The 22,687-nt window shown below is 46.3% G+C and overlaps 1 protein-coding gene across 2 annotated transcripts in view; it reads left to right on the top strand.

Moving 5' to 3' along the window:
* The first annotated feature begins 2,374 nt into the window (after positions 1-2,374).
* ZER1 (zyg-11 related cell cycle regulator) overlaps positions 2,375-22,687 on the top strand; it is a 79,918-nt gene continuing 59,605 nt past the window's right edge. Inside the window, exons 1-4 of one of the 2 annotated variants that reach the window (XM_068102856.2) lie at positions 2,375-2,557; positions 5,001-5,164; positions 5,789-5,936; positions 10,654-10,806. In XM_068102856.2, coding sequence (XP_067958957.1) covers positions 5,004-5,164; positions 5,789-5,936; positions 10,654-10,806 — 462 coding nt within the window. In that variant the 5' untranslated portion in view covers positions 2,375-2,557; positions 5,001-5,003. The remainder of the gene's footprint in view (positions 2,558-5,000; positions 5,165-5,788; positions 5,937-10,653; positions 10,807-22,687) is intronic. The other variant, XM_068102855.2, reaches the window with a different exon arrangement.

The raw sequence follows: 22,687 nt of genomic DNA, 5'->3' as shown, positions 1-22,687 counted from the left end.
CCAGCTTTCTGACACTGGGTTGAACATTGCTCCAAAATGCCCTGGTAATCTCCTGCTTTCATGATGCTATGCACACATTCAAGGCACCCAGTGCCAGAGGCAGCACAGCAACCCCAAAACATCACTGAACCTCCTCCAAGTTTGACTGTAGGGAAGGTGTTCTTTTCTTTGAAGGCTTCATTTTGTTTTCTGTAAACATAGAGATGATGTGCTTTACCTAAAAGCTCTAATTTAGTCTCATCTGTCCACCGGACATTCTCCCAGAAGGATTTTGGCTTGTTCAGGTGTGTTTTGGAAAACTCCAGTCGGGCTTTCTCAGCAGAGGGTTCCTCCTGGGTCTCCTACCATAGAACCCCCTTTCATTGAGTTGCCGACAGATGGTGCGAGTTGAAACTGTCATACCTTGTGTCTGAAGGTCAGCTTTAATCTGTTTGGCTGTTGATCGAGGTGCTTTCTCCACCAATCAAACAATCCTTTGCTGTAATCTTCGATCAAGTTTTCTCTTGCTGACACGTCCAGGTAGGTTGGCTGCAGTGCCATGGGTCTTAAACTTCCTGGTAATATTGGACACAGGAACATCAAGATCTCTGGAGATGGACTTGTAGCCTTGAGATTGTCCATGCTTGGCTACAATCTTCTGTCTGACCTCCTCAGACAATTCTCGAGTTTTCTTTCTTTTCTCCATGCTCATTGCGGTACACACAGTGACACAAAACGGCAGAATGACTTATTTTCTCAATTCAAACTGGTTGAATGAGTGATTTTTATATTGGAGGCACCTCAACTCACCACAGGTGAATTCAATTCCAAAGCAAAGGAGAATCACCTGCTTGAAATCTAATTATTTCTAACAACTTCTAAAAGGTGCCAATAATATTGTCCAGGCCATTTTAGGATTTCTGTGTGGAATAAGCGAAGATTTAGTAATTTTTTCAGCTTTTTTGTTTTGTTCCACTGCAAACCAAATAAATACATTTGCGGATACCAAAATATCTTTTAATTTCAACAATTTTCTCGAGGAAATTGTGCATTATTTGAAAAAAGTGCAAGGGTGCCAATATTTTTGGCCACGACTGTGTGTGTGTGTGTGTGTGTGTGTGTGTGTGTGTGTGTGTGTGTGTGTGTGTGTGTGTATTGTTAATGTCCGGCTTCCTTCTTGTAACTACAGTTCAGTAATTGGTCTTTATTTTGATTGATAGAACATGAGTTTGGTGATACTGATGCAGATATCATACATCCCTTCCCCTTACCCCCTCTTTTTATTTATCCTCTGTGTCTTCTTTTTGAAATCGAAATATGGTATAAACCTACCTCCATTAAATCAGACAGTTAAATCCAGGGGCATGGCAGAGGAGTTAAATAAAAAGAAAATGTGCGACAAAAATGTTTAAATCTTTGCAAAATATCAGAATGTGGGGATCTTGAATTGCTCATCATCTTGAATTGCTCTATTTAGATATTTATGCAATATTAATAAACGGCAGGCGAATCCAGTCGCCAGGTGAACCTGATTGGATCATTTCGCGGTGTTCTATCCCCCCCTCGTGCCCGGTTTGCGAATTTACACGTGAAATACAGCTCGGATTACAAAATGTCAACGGAAAGGGAAAGCCTCGATCATAAATCCGCTGTAAGTAAACACGTTGGATATTGTCGTAGATGAAAATGGAGAAACGATTGAAAAAGGTTATTATTCCGGCGGATGTGAAATATTTTGTGTTTTATTGACTGCCTTGCATTGGGATAGTTTCCAACGGGAAGTGACGTTCCTAGGAAGACGTCATTACATTGCTGGATCGGGGGCAGAAAGACATTTCGGTGAAATTACAAAGGATTTTCCTAGTAACACGAATTCAAAAAAATACTTTGTTGCGTAAACATTACAGGAGCTGCATGAAAACACATGAAATATTTACTCGAATGCAAACACTGATTTGGAAAATGTACATTACATAATTCAAAATATTAAGCTGTGTTTTCATCCCTGGCGGAGTAATCCGTAGCAGTAGCACGTACGTAAAACAGGAAAAGATTCTTAATAAGTCATTGTTTATTTGAAGGTGCTCCAGATGTCGCTTCTCCAATATATATTTTTAAACCGCGGTTAAGGTACATCTTTTAATATTTCGTTCAAAAAAAAAAAATGTCTACTTTACACATATCCTGTTGCTTTGTTTGTACTCGAATCTCCGTTGAGTTGCAAAATAACCCGAATAATCGACGTAGTTTTTCTTGTCTTTTAACTCCCTTTAACAATTTTGAAGATTTGAATTGAAGACCAATGCTCCCCTGTATTAGAAAGGGTCGTTTGAAATAATCTCAAGTATTAGTTTTACCCGATTCGGCGTCTTCTGGTCCCTTCCGGTGTTTGGACGCATGAGTTGTACCCGTCACTTATTAAACGTCATTGACGAAGCAGTTTGCGTGTGGTTAACATGCAAATGAAAACAAGACGCAATGTGACGGCATGCGGGCATTCGTGACGTCTGACGTCATCGCTGGAACCCGGAACTTAAACACGGGAGGTGCTGGGTGGTGTTAAAAGGATCGTGGTTTCGTAAGTTGCTGTTTTTGTTTATTGTGACTTGTGAGGGTTTTTTCCTTTCTTTTTTCATTTGGCAGCAGTGATAGTTCGCTCGCACCTAATTTGTACTCATTTCCTAGCTTTGGAATCAGAATTTGTGCCCTAAAAGCGATTCCTCAGCACGTCGGTTTTAGTACAACCACCAAACCAAAGACAAACAAAGTGATGCGTTTTTAGTTCCCATGATCAGGCGGTAGGCCTACACTACAGTTAAGCATCGTGGATTTGTCATTTCACAATATGACTTTCGATACCGATCGTTAATGTAGTGAAAGCTGAATTGAAAGCTTTGAAAAATTCCAATATTTCGTTCCATCAAAGGAAAGGCCATTTTTTTTACCACAATGTCTGGACTTCAAATGATGTTTTCCAGCCCCATGTATCTCCAGTGCCACTTGAACTGGTTAATAGTAGTTGCCTTGACAACGTATCCCGGCGGTGCATTCCAGTTGTTGGCTTTTATGACAGAGAAAGGAGTTTTTCTTGCCTGAGGTCTACAGAGCTGTTTCCTTATCTTCACATCGTGCCTTTCTGGTTATCGAGCTCTCCTTCAATCACAAATAATTTCCTCATCTCGATGAGCAATTTTGGATATCTGAATATAGATTTTCAGAGCTATCCCACAATGCCGTGCGCACCACCATTTTGGTTATACTCGCTTCCCTGGCAACGATGGCATCAGTAGCTCTACAATCCAGCAGACCAGCGCATGTATCTCGTTGCTAGCGAGGTACCCGTGCTACACACAGGTGGAAAGCCAAAAGTAAACAATGTGGAAATGCTAAACCATGAACCAATACATCCCACATTCTTGTGTCGCCTTCAGTCGAACGTCGGGAATTGACAGCAGGTTCGTGAAGGACTTGGACAAATAAAAACGTACCCAGCCTGAATGTTGCTATATCCCTGCAATAGCGAAACTGCAAATGGGGAATCCGCGAATGTCACGGATGGAAACCCTTACGTCATTTCCTCATTCTGTTTTAAACTCAATATCTCGACGTTTTCATTCCAAACAGCATCATTCATCATTCCGATCAGAAATTAATACTGTTGTATTAATATATCAAAATATACTGTTGAATCACAATTGTATTGAGATATTACCAAATCGGCGAATCGTCGTCATCTTGTTCACTTCCAGATCAGTAGGAACTCCGTAACAATGGTATTTAAAAATCCTAATTTTAGTGAGGAACTTATGAACGCTCCCACCTACCTTACGACACCCGCCAGGACCCCAAAACGTTCCACAAAAGGTTCGGTGGGGATAGCCCCAAAACTGAGGGAATAGTTTGGGGACGGACATACGGATGGTCAGACAGACACTCCTGTTTTATAATATAGATTCTGACACTGCAATGGGAGGTTACACTAATTATTTGGTCTTGTTAGGTCGTGTTTACCTTTTCTCGCTTGCTTAGCTTGCCAACGAATATGGTGCCTGAGCACTGCATCATGGGTACTGAAACCCCTCGATAAGCTCAGCCCGTTGTATCCTTTATACCATTGTGCTCATTCCCTTGCTGACTCTCACCTATTCACTCACTGACTCTCACCTATTCACTCACTGACTCTCACCTATTCACTCACTGACTCTCATCTATTCACTCACTGACTCTCACCTATTCACTCACTGACTCTCACTCATTCACTCACTGACATCACTCATTCATTCACTCACTCACTGACTCAGTAATTCATTGACTTAATCACTCACTCTCTTCACTCATTCACTCACTCACTGACTCTCACTCATTCATTCACTCACTTGCTGACTCTCACTCACTCACTGACTCAGTAATTCATTGACTTATTCACTTACTCTCATCACTCATTCACTCACTCACTGACTCTCACTCATGCGAATGATTCATTAAAACAGACAGATGACAATACCCTCTCCCGTCTTTTTAGGAAAGGGTGAGGCTAACTATTGTGAGTCTAACTTTAGAGTTTACAAAGCATCCTTCAAATGGCTATGAAGATAGGTTCAAAGAAAAAGAAAAAAAAGTATCTAGTATATTATTGTGCAAAAAATGGGTAATTTCCATTTTATTTCTGGTTTGCATAAAGTAAAAAAAACATCCAGGATCAAGTTGCATTGCACATGCTGATTGGTTTGTTCGGTGTATATGTATGTATGCAAGTTAGCACTTCGCATGTTAGTATGCAAGCACTCCACATGCTGACTGGCTTGGCGAGTACATTGAGTGGTCGCCTCCAAGCAAAAACCAAGTGAGTCAAGAGGGTCTTAAGATCCTGACTTCTGATTCGAGAAAAACGCTCAAACAACTCGGTCAACTCAACGAGCCTGTGCAGTGAAACATGGGCCAGAAGTTTTAAAACTTTAGGTTGTGAGTTCAGAAAGTAATTGTTCTCTTTTGGCACCATTTGTTCTTCTGTCTCCCCAAAGGTGATGGCGGAAGGGCTGGAGCTCCGGTCTCTAGCTGAGCTGTGTGTACAATGTTGCCTTGTACAAACTGTCCCTGCCTTGGCGAGATATGACCATACAAATACGCTGTGTTTGCACCCGGGGCTCAAGCTACCTAGCGACATATGTGATCGTTTAGTGAACTCGTATGTATTCCTTAGTCCACACCTCTCTCTACACTGTTAGCCATACTTTAATTATACACATTCTGCATATCCTCAGGAAGGTCGTTTGTCTATCACAGCATTGTGGGTTGTGCAGGTGGGGAGAATACCGAGGAGAGGGGGGCACAGAGGTCTTTCATCTTGCACTCTACTTAATAATATCATTGATAAGGTTTTCAAAAGCTATAACAAGCATTTTCATAAATAAAGTAAGCCTGGTGTTGGCTTAACGATTACGATTGCTGGCTTAAGATCATAGGGTCTTCAGCTCTAGCCCCTGTCGAGCCGTTAAATACCACCAGATGGGTTGACTCAACCTGCCATCCTTCCAAGGTCTGCAAAATGAGCACCAGCTTACTGGAAACGGGGAACTGTATCAGTGGCACAGTTGCGCTCCCAGCAATGATGCAACCAGCAGCCACAGGCTGCATACGAAATAATACTGATCAAGAAAGTGCAAATTATTTACTACTTTTTGTAAAGACTGTTTAACTAGTAGATTCTGCACTCCCTCCCCATGAGATCTGTGGATATCCTACAACAACGCTTGTACAGTACAAATGTAAGACATCTTGGAAATAAAGCAGTTGTCCTCTTTCCATGCAGATACGTGCAGCAATTCGTCCTCGATGTTGGTGATTGGCTCGATGGCTTCCTGGAACTTTTTTCCGATCCCAAATCAACACGGCTTCAGCGGCTCTGCTTAAGGAACTTTGACCTCCAAGAGAAAGACCTGGATGCCCTAAGCAATCAGGCATGGATCACATAAAAGTTTTGTATCATACCTCTCAATGATGTTTCTTTAAAAAAACATTTTTTAGTGGTATTTATTAGGATTCTTTCAATCCATGTGAAATTCCAACAGGAGAGAGGAATTGGAGACTTACCAGGGCTTATTCAAATTTATCATTTTTTTCAGGTGAAAAGTCTGTATGAGAACTCATTTACCGCTCCTTCCATTTTGCCTTTGCATATATGATAGTCAGATGGATCCCTTTTATCAATCTCCAATTACTATGCCAGCTCTTGTACACCGCACCTTTCCTATGCCATCTCCAGGTGCTCCATAACGTCATTGCCTGGCACCGAAGGGGGCTCGGCAGTGACACACGCTGAAAGGGAGTACTCAGTTTTCACTTCGGTTGTTTTCTTGTTTGTTTTATTGTTGTACACCGCTCCTTTCCCACGCCATCTCCAGGAGCTGCACAACGTCATTGCCGAGCACCGAAGGGGGCCCGGCAATGACGCAAGCTGAAAGGAAGTACTCAGTTTTCACTCCGGTTGTTTGTTGTACACCGCTCCTTTCCTATTCCATCTCCAGGCGCTGCATAACGTCGTTGCCGGGCACCGAAGGGGGCACGGCAGTGACGCACGCTGAAAGGGAGTACAGTGAAACCTTGACTTACGAGTTTAATTCATTCTGTGACCGAGCTCGTAACTCAATTTGCTCGTTTCTCAAATTAAATTTCCCCATTAAAATGAATTGAAATGCTATTAATCCGTTCCAGCCCCCCAAAAACCACACCAATTTTTTTTGAAATATATATATACTGTATATAAATATCTCGCGCTTTATATTTCACCTGTATGCAGCATACAAGTTGGCAGGATGGCCTGGACTGGAGGTACGCACACTTGACTCTAAACTTTCCAGCCTGGGTTTGAATCCCGACCCAGCTATAACCTGTCATGTCGGTGTTTCACAGGCAGGGTGATTCATCAATGTGTGTACCGCTAAACTGGGCGCCCCGTGTGCGTCCCATTAGTTGTTGGATGTTAAGGATCTCACCGTGTCTTCCACAAAGAGAAGGCGAGCTATCGCCGGCACTCTGAACAAGTTGTGGCCTGGCATGCTCTTCTCCTCTGCCGTTATATACGTCCTCCTCGGCATCTTTTTCCAGAAGAGCCCTGTCTCGTCACAGTTGAAGATTTGCTGGGGGATGTATCCTTCGGCTTCTATCAGTTCGGCAAAAGTTATAATAAAATCTTCAGCTGCCTTCACATCCGAGCTTGCTGCCTCACCATGCCTGACGACGGAGTGAATGCCGGTCCTCTTCTTAAAATTATCAAACCATCCCCGACTGGCTTTGAATGACTCTTCCGATGCCTCGTCCGTTGATGTTCCCGCCGTCTGCTGCACCAAATCCCCGTAAATGTCTTGTGCCTTCTCACAGATGATGCTCTCGGTCACGGTATCTCCTGCGAGCTGCTTCTCCGTCAACCACACAAACAACAACTTCTCCATCTCTTCATGGACAGAGGTCCGGAGCTTTTTTTTTTTCTTCTTTTTTTTGTATACAAGATCGAGGCTCGTGAAAGAGCTAACATTAATCACAACAAAAAGACAAACCGACACACAAAACACAAAAAACAAGGGGAGCGGTAGACAAGATGGGGAGAGAGGGGGAAGGACACAAACACAACATTTGAGAGCAGGGACATCGGGAGGACTTGGGGGGAGGTGGGAGAGGATTAAAACATATGAACACTGCAAGGACTCTGGGGTGAATTACCGGGGGTAGAAAAGATCAAGGTTTTCGATGGGGGAAGATAAGAGATGGTGGTGAACAGCTGTTTTAAAGACCTGGAGGGAGGAGTGGGATTGAAGGGAGTGGGGGAGTTTGTTCCAGAGGCGGGAGAAAAGGGGAATGAAAGAGTGAAGGTGAGCAGAGAGCCTAGACTTTGGCAGTTTAACCAGAAGAGGGTTGCAGGCAGCTTTGAAATAATCTTAACGCCCTTGGCTGGCGTTATAGCCTTTATCGACTCCTGCTTCAAAATCGTACATATCGTAGAAGTACTACGATCGTACTGCCTCGCCAAGTCGACAACACGCACACCTCGCTCATGTTTTTCGACGATTACGTGTTTTATATCCAAGCTCGCTCGCTCGTAACTCAGATCTCGGCTCGCATCACAAAGCAAAAAATCGACCGAGCGACGGCTCGTATCTCGGAAAACTCGTAAGTTGGTGCACTCGTAAGTCAAGGTTTCACTGTACTCAATTTTCACTCCGGTTGTTTGTTGTACACCGCTCCTTTCCTATGCCATCTCCAGGCGCTGCATAATGTCATTGCCGGGCACCGAAGGGGGCTCGGCAATGACGCACGCTGAAAGGGAGTACTCAGTTTTCACTCTGGTAGTTTGTTTGTTTGTTTTCTTTCTTGTTTGTTTGTCCGAGCGATATCTCAGCTACCATTTGTGCTAGGAAGCTGAAATTTCGGCACAATAGTGAGCAAGTACTTTGGCAAAAACAGTATTTTTTGTTTTTTGATTAATCAATTAATTGATTAGTTACTTATGATCGATTAACCCTGGTGTTGGGCTAGCGGCTAGGGTGCCGGCTTAGGATCCTAGGATCCTGGGTTCGAATCCCGGTCAATCGCTGAATTAACGCCAGGGGGGTTGACTCAGCCTGTCATCCTTCCGAGGTCGGCTAATTGAGAACCAGTTCACTGGTAATTCCCTGTTTGTCGTTAAAGGCGGCAAAAAGGGTTGGCATCAGGAAGGGCATCCGGCCGTAAAACATTGCTTCAAAAAGGGGACCAAAAAACAACAACAACCACGGTTCCCGAAAAAGGCCAACCCCCGCGAATGGCCTCGAAAGGTGGTTTTTATTTTATTTTTATAATTAAGTACTTATATGAAGCCTGGTATTGGCTTAGCGGTTAGGGTGCCGGCTTGGGATCCTAGGATCCTGGGTTTGAATCCCGGTCGATCGCTGAATTAACACCAGGGGTGTTGACTCAGCCTTTCATCCTTCCGAGGTCGGCAAATTCAGTACCAGTTCACTGGTAATTCCCTGTGTCGCAAGAGGCGACTAACAGGGTTGGCGGCAGGAAGGGCATCTGGCCATAAAACATTGCTTCAAAAAAGGGGACCACGGTGCCCTAAAAAGGCCATCCCCTGCTTTGTGGGGAAAAATGGCCTCTATAGTTGGTTCTTCTTTTTGTAATTAAGTACTTATATATTTCCTTTCTCTTCTGGGCAATATCTCAGGCACCTTTTGAGTTAGGAAGCTGATATTTGGACATGCCAATGACCAAGTGATTTGGCTATAAAGGATATTTTTGATTTATTGATGAATCAATTAATCGATTAATTATTTATTGATTAATAAATTAATTATTTCATTTTTCCGATTAATGACTTATTTAATTAAATTTCTACAAGTTGCAGCTTCGGATGCAGCCCTTGTGTTTAGGTATGCTATTAGCCAATTGATTCATTATTTTATGACTATTATTTATTTATTTTCTTTCTCATCTGGGCAATATCTCAGGAACCTTTTGAGTTAGGAAGCTGATATTTGGACATGACAATGACCAAGTGATTTGACTGTAAAGGGTATTTTTGATTTATTGATCAATCAATGAATCGATTAATTATTTTTTAATTAATTAGTAAATAAATAAAATTCCCGATTAATGACCCATCTTACTATAATTCACCGAATGTCCTTCTGTCTGTTCGAAGGTACCATAAAAACTGCTGAACCGATCGCAAAGATATTTTGGGTGGGTAATCCTGGGACCCCTGGGAGTAAAATAGGCTATTTAGTTTTCCCAATTTCAGCTTTGGTCTCCAGCATTCTCAGGTTTGGACTCCCGCATAACATTCGCGTTCGCATAACGTTCATTGTGACGATGTTCTCATTGTGACGATGTTGTGACGATGTATGTGTTCACGGTAGTGTTTGACGTAACGGTGTGAACGTAATTTCGTAATGTTTTTAGTTTCGTAATCCTTTAATGAACATTTAATGTTTAATGAATGTTTAATGCTCTTCGATGTCCGGGGCCCCACACGCGCTACACTGGACGGGCCAGTGTAGCGCGCGTTTGAAAACACGATTTGAAACACAATGGAATAATATTTACCGATATGAACAGTGATGTGGCTTTTATTGAAATTCTAAAGATACTGTTTTGATTTTGATGATTTACGTGTGATATGATTTGACGGATGTTTATATGAATCGTTTAAAATAAAAAATTTCTGCCTTCAATTTCTGATATTTTGCCTTTTCATTTCGGCTTCCCAATTGAAGCCCCGCCCATAGGGCGGGTACCGTTGCGAGTTAAATTAATTTTCAAAAAGTTACAGCTTCGGATGAAGCACTGGTGGTTTAGGTATGCTATTGGCCAATTGATTAAGAAAATATTTTATGAATATTATTTATTGATTTTAATTTTGCAATTAATCAATCAATTATTGAACACCTCTCCCACCCAATGCAGTCTCTTTGAGCTGCACGGCGGTATTGCCCGGCGCCGGAGGATATTTATTTATTTGGCATGGGGGCGGTGTGCTTTGAATGTATCTGTACTTGTTCTCCTTTTTTCCAATGAATCTTGAACCTCAATGGTGTTATCATTTTCTCAGCCTTTTCCCATCAAACAAAAGAGGTTTTGATTGATGCCTTTTGTGAACCCTTGATATTCGATTATACCGCCCTTATCTCCCTCTCATAGGAACTGACAGTGCTGGACTTGACACAGTGTGATAACGTGGGGCTAAGAGCTTGGCGGTATCTCCTTACTCTCCGTGGATCTCTCACTGTGCTGTCTCTTTATGGGTGCACACCGAGGTTTAATAAGGATGAAGAAGAAGAAATGTCAAATGAGGTGAGACCGCTGGGGATGTCGCAAGCAGAGAAGATAGTTTTTTTTTTGTTTTTTTTTACCACGTTTGCACATCAAGTTATTGTCCATTCATGGTATTTTGAAATACCATATTTAATTGGTTAAACAACAATGCAGGGTGTATTCCAGATCAGAGCAGCAGCTCAATCATGATCCTCTACAAACATATTGAAGCAGCTTTTTATTTATTGATTATGACATTAATAAGATTGATGGTTTCCGTTTCGATCAAGCCGGCTATAACACCTTTTTGTATTGCACTGTTGTAGAACCAACATTGTCGAATAATGGTACGGTTCTCAGGGCTGAGAACCGCCGAGAGCCAGAATGGGCACCGGGGCAATACGAAGTTAAGGGCGCCCTTCAAATGTTTCTATTTTTTTAAACGACCTATACGCAGGTTTCCGTATTTCCGCGTCAGAAACACATGCCGTGTTTAAGAGAAATTGGGGTGTTAGTTACTTATTCCTATATGCGGATTCGTTTCTTAACCCAAATCATCCGGATGGGGGTGTGACCAACACTTGTGTTCATTTATGTCATTACATCATAACTGCGATTATCATTATGTAAATTAGTCTCACAGTACTTTATTTTATGAAGGAGGGTGTTATCCCCACCTCCCCCATGAGAATGGGCATGCCCAGGAATCTCCCTGAGTGGCTTTGAGGGGGAGACAAAATAAAGCTGCCAACAGGTTTTTATCGTCAAACAAACATTATATTGTTACGGATGCGGATTAGGATGTTATTTACCGAGCGGTGGTATTGCCGCGACCTAACAGTTCCCCCGATTCTTCCCCAACTCACCCGATTCACCCAGACGTTGACCAAATCGCGCTATGCCAAATCAATGATGGAAAGGACATGACGACTGGGAAAGAGGAAACGACGCAAGGGGTACAGTTCTCAAGACCTCCGGAGGAGGGTATAATTACAGTGGTGGAGAAAAGGGGGTAGATTACACGGCAGAGTGAGGTAAAAGACACAGAAGAGATGGGCACTTAAATACAATCTTATCTATTCCCGGACAGACCACAGACAAACGGAACAAGGCTGACTTACACAGGGATTGATGGCAGGGAGGGACAGGTAGTTCGATGGCACAAGGTGCACCTTGGCTCGGGGACAGGATAAAGCACGGTCCAGTCCAGAAGATGCGGGGAGGCCTCACAGCGCTCAGAGGTGGTCTTGCTTGCTCCAAGCTCAGCGCGCATCTGACGTCACCTCCCTCTTCCTGCGCATGCTCAGCGGGGAGTGACACGCCCTCAGCTGGTTGGCTCCGCCCCACTGGGGCCGGTCCGCCGCTTCCATTGGGTGCAGGGGTTACCGGGCTCCGCCCTTGACGAGGAGCTGACAGGGAGCCCCTATTTGGTAACCCCGTCGAGCACATGTTCGATGGCGGCTCGTTGGGGAGGCCTGGTGCCCTCCCAACACCCCCTACCAACCAAGCCGGAGTGAGGACGCGCACTTCCCGCGCCCGCCGCTGCCGTTGCTGTTGTTGTTGTTGTTGTTGTTGTTGCTGAACCGTGAGGAAGAGCTGCGGGGAGGTATTGGGAGGTCCTACACTTCCTAACGGTGCCATACAATCACATTCTGGTGCAACAAAGGGTCAGAATTAATGGAAACGAGTCCTTAACTGACATAGACTAAGAATAACTAGCAAGATGTCCTATAGTTGTCTTACATGAGATGCGGTGAACCTGGGCACGACATTTAATGGGGGAAATAGGGGGAGGTCGGGTCTACAGAGTGTTGTTTACAGAAAATGGGACTAGGGAATGGGGGATTGGGGATAGTTGGGAAGTATTGAGGAAATAGGGGAATATTTACAAGCGGATATGGATGGATGCAAATCCCATATCCGCAACATTGCACCCTTCTCTACCTCGGGGCGGCCCGACCCGATAAATTTTTACCTACTTTAGTGTGGCACTCAGATGTAGTTCCCTCTGCTATTAACTCAACCCTGAGTGCGACAGTTTTACAGATGTTCACAAATGAGTAAATATGTCCCCCTGCGACGTTGCACCCTTCTCCTAACAGAAACACACCCACAGGATAACCGAATCGCGGAAAGCATCCTCAAACTAAACATACAGCCGGTAGGGAGCATCATTTATACAAGACTACACTGATATTTACACTACGATCCAGGACCTGTTCTTTGAGGAACACATGCAGATGTTATGCATAGGGAGAGCACGCATGCCAGCATCGATACACCAACCCACGAGTGCCCTGTGGCCCTACAGCCTTTAATAATGTGCAGAGCACCCCGTCCAAGCACCAAAAGCACCACCCCATTACGCACAGTCAGCACCATCCGGTGCACCAATAAAGTGTTCATAAAAATGCACAATTAAGTGTCCATGGTCACCGGTGGTGTCGCAGCCGGCCGATGTTCTGCCGCTGGTCTTGCCTTCATGGAGTGCACTTGGCCTTCTGGCTTCTTTAGAAATAAAGAAAGGCGCCAACCGCGTCCATTTCTTAATTGTGGCCGTCAGGGGGCCAACTAAAAGTGGTTCACCTGTATGGCATAGGTGCCACGTTGACCCAGGTCCATCCACGGGTGGTGCTTGACCGCAAAAGAACTGCGGTCCATTGTGGGCGGCCACAAAAATTGCGGTCCATATGGTGTATCGATCCAGGCAGCAAGCAGCGGAAGTACAGGCCCACAACTGCGGAGCCAGCACCTCTCTCTCCTCTCTCTCTGCCCCAAAGCCAGATCCTCGGAGGTGGGAGACAAAAGAAGACAAGTGAGTAAGGTGGTAAGGGCGCAAAAGTGCACGCAATACAAGGTAATGCACACTGGGGGCACATGGGAACCAGGTGAGACAGGTACGTTCCTACCGTATGCCCCCCCCCCCACCAGGTAACCTACATTGCCCCTCCCTTACCCCTTACTGTATCCACAAAACACAACACTACCCATAAACATCTACTTTACACATCAACAAACGTCCCTACTGTCTTCCCCGTTCCTCCCATAAACCATTCTTATTCGTTCGTTCGTTCTTCGACCACGTGTTTCTCCCCCATTTCCCCAGATAGTTTTCACTCATTAACTTTCAATGTTTACACTTTCCCCTCAAGTTATGTATTCCGTCATATTTTATAACACCTTTTTCTTCTTCTTCTTTAAAAGGCTGCTTTCGACTTGCTCACCAAATCAATTCATCCCAAAAAAAAATCCATCTCCTATAGTGCCTTTTTTCTACATTCCCTAAACTCTCCTGCACTCCATCCTCCATCCAGCGTCCTTAAACGTATTTTTAACTCGAAGGTCACAAGAAACTCATTTTGCAATAAATGTTCGTTTCCCATAAATCGTACACTTTCAAAAATCCAATCTCACCCCTCCCCTCCAAATCTTCCCCATAACCCCTCCCCTCCAAATCTTCCCCATCACCCCTCCCCTCCAAATCTTCCCCATCACCCATCCCTTTCAAATCTCCCCCCTTGCCCCCTCCCTCCTAAACTACCCCCTCACCCCTCCCCGCCAAGACGCCCCCTCGCCCCTCCCCTCCTAGACTCCTGCCTCACCCCTCCCCTCCAAATCTCCCCCATATCCCATCCCTTTCAAATCCCTCCCCTTGTCCCTTCCCTCCCAAACTCCCCCCTCACCCCTCCCCTTCAAATCTCCCCACCCTCATTGCTTCTCAATTTCCCCCCTCTCACTCCCCCTCCTCAAAGCGTCCTCCCCGCTTCTTCCCCCTTCAAACTCTCACCTCCATCTCCCCCAACCTTCTGCCTCGCTCTTCCCCCTCCTCAAATAACACCTCATTGTGGCTCACCCAATCACCATCAAACCTTTTGTCCGCCCCATCCTTCCCTTTCTCCGAGCTATTCTGAAATCTCTGACACACCTTCAACAGCTCTCCCTACCTCTTCCACCTCTTCCACATCTTACCCTACCCCTCCTCCCCCCTGTTCTGTATCTGATGCTCCCCCTTCCTCTTCATTAACGGTATGGACCTCAAACATCCGGGGCCTTCGTTCAAACTTAACTGATCTCTCCATACAGGTTGCTTCTGTCAAACCAGACGTGATCTGCTTAACAGAAACTTTCCTCCTTTATGATGTCTCTGATTCCATAGTATCTCTCCCGGGCTACTCCCTCCTCCGGTATGATAGACCTGAGCCTCGTCCTGGAGGCGGGGTTGCTATCTTTATCAAAAACTCTCTTCCTCACTCGCCCTGCACTGCACTCTCTCCACCTCACCCCCAGGAATACCTCTGGCTACGGCTTCCCCTTCGCTCCCACCTCTTGTTCATATGTGTGTTGTACCGTCCACCAAACAGTGATGACTCCATCTACATCTCGCTGTCTGATGATATGGACCAACTTCTATCTACTCATCCCAACTCTCTCTTCCTCATATGTGGTGATTTCAACTGTCATCATGCCAGTTGGCTGGGTGTGGGTACCTCTCTCACCAGCCATGGCTCCTCAGCAAAGGACTTCTGCGACTCACTGGGACTGACACAATCTGTCAATTTCCCGACCCGGATCTCAGTCAACGGAACATCTTCTCTTCTGGACTTGGTTATAACTAACTTCCCTGAAAATGTCTGCTGCTCTTCTTCTGCTCCGATCGGATCATCTGATCATGTCCTTGTTAAAGTGGACATCTCTCTGACCATCCTCAGGGAGCCTGCTCAGCGTCGACGAGTCTGGCATTTCACTCAGGCCAACTGGCACGGTCTTCAAGCAGCCATCAATCATCTGGACTGGTCTCCCATCTCTACCACCTCTGACATCAACTCATCCTGGGAATTCTTCCAAAGTAAATTGCTCTCTCTCATGCACAGATTTATCCCATCTCGTCTTCAGTTGTCATACCCTTCCTCCCGTCCATGGTACACGGAATCTTGTGGTGAGGCTGTTGCCCAGAAACAACTTGCCTTCGTCTCCTGGAAAGCAAATCCAACGGAAGGAAATCTCATTTCCTTTCACAAAGCCCGAAACAAGTGTGTGTCCACCCTCAGGAGAGCCAGGAAACAATCTCTCTCCGTTCTCAAGACCGAACTCTCTTATCTGTCTCCCTCTTCCAAATCCTGGTGGCGTCTGGTCAAATCCGTTTCTGGTGTTTGTTCCCCCTCCATCCCCTCCCTTACCTCAAATGGCTACACAGCTGACTCCGCACGTGAAAAAGCTGAATGCCTCAACTCTGTGTTTGCCTCTAAATCTTGTGTCCCAAACCCATCCCTTTCTGTACCCACCATACCCAGTCGTACCCTGCTGCTCCTGGACTCCGTGTCCTTTCCTCCTGACAAGGTGGAAAAGTTTCTGTCAACCCTCGACTCTGATTCTGCAACTGGACCCGACGGCATCAGCCCACGGGTCCTAAAATCCTGCTCTGCTGCTCTATCTCACCCTCTCTCTGTTCTCTTCACCCTCTCTTTTGCTCAAGGTCAACTGCCATCTGCTTGGAAATCAGCCAACATCACCGCTTTGCACAAAAAAGGTGCAAAAACAGATCCTAGCAACTACAGACCAATCAGCCTTCTCCCAATTATCAGCAAAGTCATGGAATCCATCATTGCTTCGGATATGAAATCTTTCCTCTTCTCCAATGGCTTGATCTCTGATCATCAATTTGGTTTCAGACCAGGTCACTCTACTCTGGACATGCTGCTTCTGCTGTCTCAACAATGGATGGAGGTTCTCAATGCCAAACAGGAAATTAGAGCTGTCTCCCTCGACATATCACGTGCCTTCGACACGGTCTGGCACCCCGCTCTGCTCACCAAACTCTCCTCCTTTGGTATCCATGGAAATCTCCACGCATGGCTGGCGGACTTCCTCTCTAGTCGTCGTCAACGTGTGGCCCTGAATGGGTTTCTCTCATCTCCTCTTCCTGTTCAGGCTGGAGTTCCCCAAGGCAGTGTTCTGGGCCCCGTGCTTTTTCTGGTCTTCATCAATGATCTCTCTGACTCTCTCGAAAATCGTCTCTATCTCTTTGCTGATGACTCCACTCTCTGCCACTCCATTCCTCTTCCCTCAGATCGGCAGTCTGCTGCCTCCTCACTCTCTGAAGACCTGGACAAAATCACAGACTGGTCAAACAAGTGGAACATGTCTTTCAATCCTGACAAATCTCACACTCTTACTATGTCTCTCCGAAAAGATCGACTGGACAACCCTCCCATCTACTTTCTCAACAATCCTCTCCAAGAAGTTCTGTCGCTCAAGATTTTGGGTCTCACTATCTGCCATGATCTTTCTTGGGAAAACCACATTTCCAAGCTGGCCTCCAAAGCCAGTCGCCGACTGGGCATCCTCCGTCGTGCGAAGTCCTTCCTCGGCACACCTGAGCTCCTCACCACATACAAGGCTTTCATCCGCAGCTCAATGGAATACTGTTCTCCCCTATGGGCCGGTGCTCCTGCCTCACACCTAGCTCGGCTTCACGCTGTTGAAACCAAAGCTTTCAGAATTATTGGAATCTCCCGCGATGAAGCTATCTCTGAGGGCCTTTCACTCACTCACCGCAGGCAGGTAGGTGGTCTTTCTGTCTTCTACCGACTCCTCTCCGGCCTTGCACCCCCAGCTCTCTCTTTGCTCTGTCCCCCAAATATTCCTACAGGTCGCACAAGATCTGCCAGCAACCCTCTGATGGTTAAACTGCCGAAATCTCGGCTCTCTGCTCACCTTCACTCTTTCATTCCTCTTTTCTCCCGCCTCTGGAACAAACTCCCTCACTCCCTTCAATCCCACTCCTCCCTCCAGGTCTTTAAAACAGCTGTTCACCACCATCTCTTATCTTCCCCCATCCAAAACCTTGATCTTTTCTACCCCCGCTAATTCACCCCAGATCCACCTTGTTTGAAATTCCAACTTCTTTCCTGGAAGTCCTGGCAGTGTCCATATGTTTTATACCTCTCCCACCGCCCCCTTCCCACGCCCCCCCCCCCCCCCAAAGCCCTCGCCCTCTCTCAGATCTCTCGATGTCTCCATGTCTCTCGGTCCCTGCTCTCAAATGTTGTGTTTGTGTCCTTCCCCCTCTCTCCCCATCTTGTCTACCGCTCCCTATGTTATATGTTTTATGTGTCGGTTTGTCTTTCTGTGTGATTAATGTTCGCTCTTTCACGAGCCTCGATCTTGTATACAAAAAAAACAAAAACAAACAAACAAAAAAAAACAAATTCGTCTTCTCTCCCTCCTAACCAATCAAATTTGCCATTTCCAACTCTCATCAAAATCTTCCATCTCCAACTCAACATCAAAATCTGCAATCACCAATTCATCATCAGTCCCTCCTAAGGAGGGAGAGATGGAATCACCCCAATGTCTTATCCACGTCGTGATGCGTCTCACAAATCCAAACAGCAATTCTCATTTCCTGCAACACAAAACAAAGAAAACACTGGTGTGGAGTCATCATCATCACCTCAGGTAAGTGGCTGCGTATGGTGCGACAGGTTCATCAATCCTAACTATTTCCTAAATGACTTTAACAACTTTACATTACCCGGGGTCTTTCTCCTGCCAAACCATTGGCCCTCATTACTCTATGTGGTTCGAAGAACCAAAATCCCATTGACCATCTGTGGTGCACACCATCAATTTGGGTCTCACTCCCTGATTCAACACTCGGTGCCCCCACACAATTTCGGTGGCAGGGTCGTGTGACGCTCCCAGCTGGTCCGCCCACCTGCACACCTCCACCACTGTTGTTGCCTTCCGAGCTCACCTCCTCCTCACCCTAACCTAACTAACTGGGGAAGGCCCTCTCGCACTCTCACCCCCTCAGTGCCCTCTCTGGCACGGGCTGCCCGATCCACACCCGGGATCCTCAGGCACCCACTGACACTAACGGCTCCCAGAGCCCACCTGCGGCCTCACCTGGCCGACATCTAACAGTGGTGGAGTGCCCAACCATTCACACTCATACTAACAGGCCACACGACCAGCCAATTTCACCACACCAATGCACCCATCCACAATACCATTCTGCAACCGCACCACAAATGCCAATATCCAACCACAATTTACCTATACCTTCTAACTATTCTTTAAACTACCCTCCCCGGGTACTCGTGAAAAGGGGTCCACTCTTCCCCCATCCACACCTTCGCACCATGCACACCACTCAGTACCACTTACTCCAACTCTCTCCACACCACTCATTCTCTGCTCCATATATTCCACACACCTGTACTTGCACACCTGTGCTCTCATACTTGGTGCCGCCTGCACCCTTCTCTCCCCCAAGCGCATTCGCGCTGATCCACAACACTCACTACTCACCATGATACTCATCCGCAATGCTCTCTCATTCATCACTTGTACACTCACACACACCTCGGAGCATTGCCTCACCGATGCCTCATTTGAAGCTGCTCACCAGCACTTCCGTTCACACTGCATCATCTGCCCTGTCTACTCCCTTCTAAAACTCGCGCTCCTCCGTCTTCCCTTACACTCAGCGCTCCCACGTCATTATCATCCACACTAATCTACCTGCGTCCCCACTACAGGTATCAGTCACTAACTAACCTTAACGTTACCTAATGTCAATCTCTAGATCCCTACACACGATATATCCTAACCCTCCCGGGCTAGTTTTCACTGCCATCAACCCCATAAGCTAGTGCTCCTTTGCCCCCCCCTTCTGTGAGGGATGGTGGATTGCCCATCCCACCACATCGGGGAGGTCCCACTATCAATTTTGCACACCGAATCCAACAAATCAAAAATTTGCCAATCATCTGCCAATCACTGTACCATTACCAATCATCAAATTTTGCCTTTTTCTAATTTTTGGGTCCAAAACACTAACCTCATCACCCGTCTACTTATTAGATCCTCTCGGTGCGCCAATTCCCTTCCAAAGCCCGGCTTCGTACAGCCGAGCAATGAATAATAATAATAATAATAATGCATTTATTTTATATAGCGCTTTTCAGGAAGCCCAAAGACGCTTTGACAGAGTGCAAAACATAATGCATCGCAAAACATAAAAACAATTGCAAAAAAAGAAGAATCAATAGGGAAATATTCAAAGCACAAAGGAGGGAGAAGGAGAGGAGATAGTCAGGGGTTAGATGCTGTGGGTTAAATGTTGAATGCAGTGTTGAACAGGTGGGTCTTGAGTGATGTTTTGAATGTGGTGAGTGAGGAGGAGTCTCTGATGGTGTGAGGTAGCGAGTTCCAGAGGGTGGGAGCAGCGATGGAGAAGGCCCTGTCCCCCCAGGATCTAAATTTGGTCCGGATGGGTGGGGTCAGGAGGTTGGTACCAGCAGAGCGGAGGTTGCGGGTGGGAGTGTGTCTGGAGAGGAGGTCAGCCAGGTAGGATGGGGCCAGGTTATGGAGGGCTTTGTAGGTCAAGAGGAGGATTTTGTACTGGATTCTCTGGGAGATGGGGAGCCAGTGAAGCTTGTAAAGGACGGGGGTGATGTGGTCACGGGTCCGGGAATGGGTGAGTAGACGGGCAGCGGAGTTCTGAATGTATTGGAGTTTATTGGTGATTGTTGAGGGTGAACCATAAAGGAGGCTATTGCAGTAGTCCAGACGGGAAGTGATGAAGGCGTGGATGAGGGTTTCTGCAGCCACGGAGGAGAGGGATGGACGGAGACGGGCGGTGTTTTTCAGGTGAAAGAAGGCTGTCTTTGTGATCTGTTTAGTGTATTTGTCGAAGGAGAGGGTTTGGTCAAAGATGATGCCAAGATTCCGGATGTGAGGGGAGGTGGATACTGGGAAACCGTCGATGTTGAGGGCAAAGTTATGGGTGGACTTGGTGAGCGTTTTTGGGCCAATGATGATTATTTCAGATTTATCACAGTTAAGTTTGAGGAAGTTGATTTGAAGCCAGGATTTTATTTCAGTGATGCAGTTTGTCAGGATAGAGTGGGTGGCGGTGGAGATGGACTTGGTGGAGATGAAAAGCTGGATGTCATCAGCGAAGCAGTGGAATTGGAGACCATGACGGCGGATTAAGTGACCGAGGGGGGACAGGTAAAGGATGAAGAGGAGGGGGCCAAGAACTGAACCTTGGGGGACACCTTGGGGGAGGGGAGCAGTGGGGGATTTGCAGTTATTGATGGAGATTAACTGACGTCTGTCAGAGAGGTATGATTTAATCCAAGAGAGGGCAGTGCCGGTAATGTTAAAGGTGGTTTCAAGTCGGGTGAGGAGGATGGTGTGATCGATGGTGTCAAAGGCGGCGCTGAGGTCGAGGAGGATGAGAATGTTGAGGTTGCCAGCGTCAGAGGAGAGGAGAAGGTCGTTGGTGATTTTGAGGAGAGCCGTTTCAGTACTGTGGTTGGAGCGGAATCCGGATTGGAATGTTTCATACAGGTTATTGGCAGAGAGGTGATGTTTGAGTTGAGTGGCTACAGCGCGTTCCAAAACCTTTGACAGAAAGGGTAGGTTGGAGATGGGTCTGAAGTTATTTAGGGTGTCAGGGTTTAGTCCAGGTTTTTTCAGAATGGGGGTAACAGCAGCAATTTTGAGGGATGGTGGGACGATGCCTGTAGACAGGGAGGAGTTTATTGTTGCAATGATAAGTGGAGAGAGAGCAGGAAGGGAGGCCTTGACAAAGCTGGAGGGGATGGGGTCAAGAGTGCAGGTGGCAGTTTTCATTCCGATGAGGAGTTCAGAGAGGTCAGTAGGGGAGACTGGGGAGAATTGAGACAGGGGATGGCAGGATAAGGGGGGGCAGGTGGTTTGAGGGGGAGCGGGTGCGGCGGTGGTCAAGCTGTTGTAGATGTTTTCAATTTTGCGTTGGAAGAATGAAAGGAAGGAGATGCAGTTGTCTATTGTGAATGACTGGGTGGTGGTGTTCAGGGGGCTGAGGAGTTTGTTTATTGTAGAGAAGAGTGCTTTTGGGTTTCCGGAGCCAGAGTGGATAATTTGAGAGTAGTAGGCGGAGCGGGCGCGGGAGAGGACATCTTTATAGTGTTGTATGTGGTCCTTGTAGGCCTGGGAGTGAACTGTGAGACCTGTTTTATTGCGGAGTCTTTCAAGTTGGCGAGCACGAGTTTTCATCAGGCGGAGTTCAGGGGTAAACCAGGGAGCAGAATGGGTGAAAGAAACTGTTTTGGTTTTTATAGGCGCAAGTTGGTCAAGGCAGGAGGAGAGAGTGTGGTTGTAGTAGTCAGTGAGGTCAGAAGGGGTGTGGAGGTCAACGAAGGGAGAAGTGGACATTTTTTCAGAGAGGGTCGATGAGAATGAGGTAGGTGAAAGAGCGTTTAGCTTACGGAAGTTGATAGTGCGATAATGCCTTGGTGCTGGGGTGGGGATGTTGATGGTCAGAGTGATGGCTAGGTGGTCAGAGAGAGTGAGGTCGGAGCCAGAGAGATGGTGCAAAATTAGTCCAGTAGAGCAGACAAGGTCCAAAATGTGACCACGGTTATGGGTAGGAAAGTTGACATGTTGAGTGAGGTTAAAGCAGGTGAGTAAATCAGTGAAGTCAGTGGTTAGCGTGGAGTCAGTGGAGTCCATGTGGATATTGAAATCACCAAGGAGGAGGATTGAGGGGGAGAGGGAACATAGCTGGGTCAGAAAGTAGGAGAAGTCAGACAGGAATGATGGGTGTGGTTTGGGAGGGCGGTAGACAACAGCCATGACTGACTGTGTGTGACCAGAGAGTTTAAAAGCCAGGTGTTCAAATGATGGAGCAGATGAGATGGAGATGAGGTTGGTCTTGATGTCTTGTCAGTGAATAACGGCAATTCCACCACCTCGGCCCTCCGAGCGTGGTTTATTGATGTAAGAATATCCATTGGGTGTGGCGAGGTTGAGCGTGTAGTAGTCCAGTGGTTGTTGCCAGGTCTCAGTGAGACAGAGAAAGTCCAGTTTATTTTCCAGGATGTAGTCGTTCAGGATGAGGCAATTGTTGTTGAGGGACCGGGTA

Source organism: Myxine glutinosa, chromosome 3, assembly GCF_964187855.1.
Source record: "Myxine glutinosa chromosome 3, kmMyxGlut1.1, whole genome shotgun sequence".
Classification (NCBI taxonomy): Eukaryota; Metazoa; Chordata; class Myxini; order Myxiniformes; family Myxinidae; genus Myxine; species Myxine glutinosa.
This window is presented reverse-complemented; position numbering and strand designations above follow the sequence as displayed.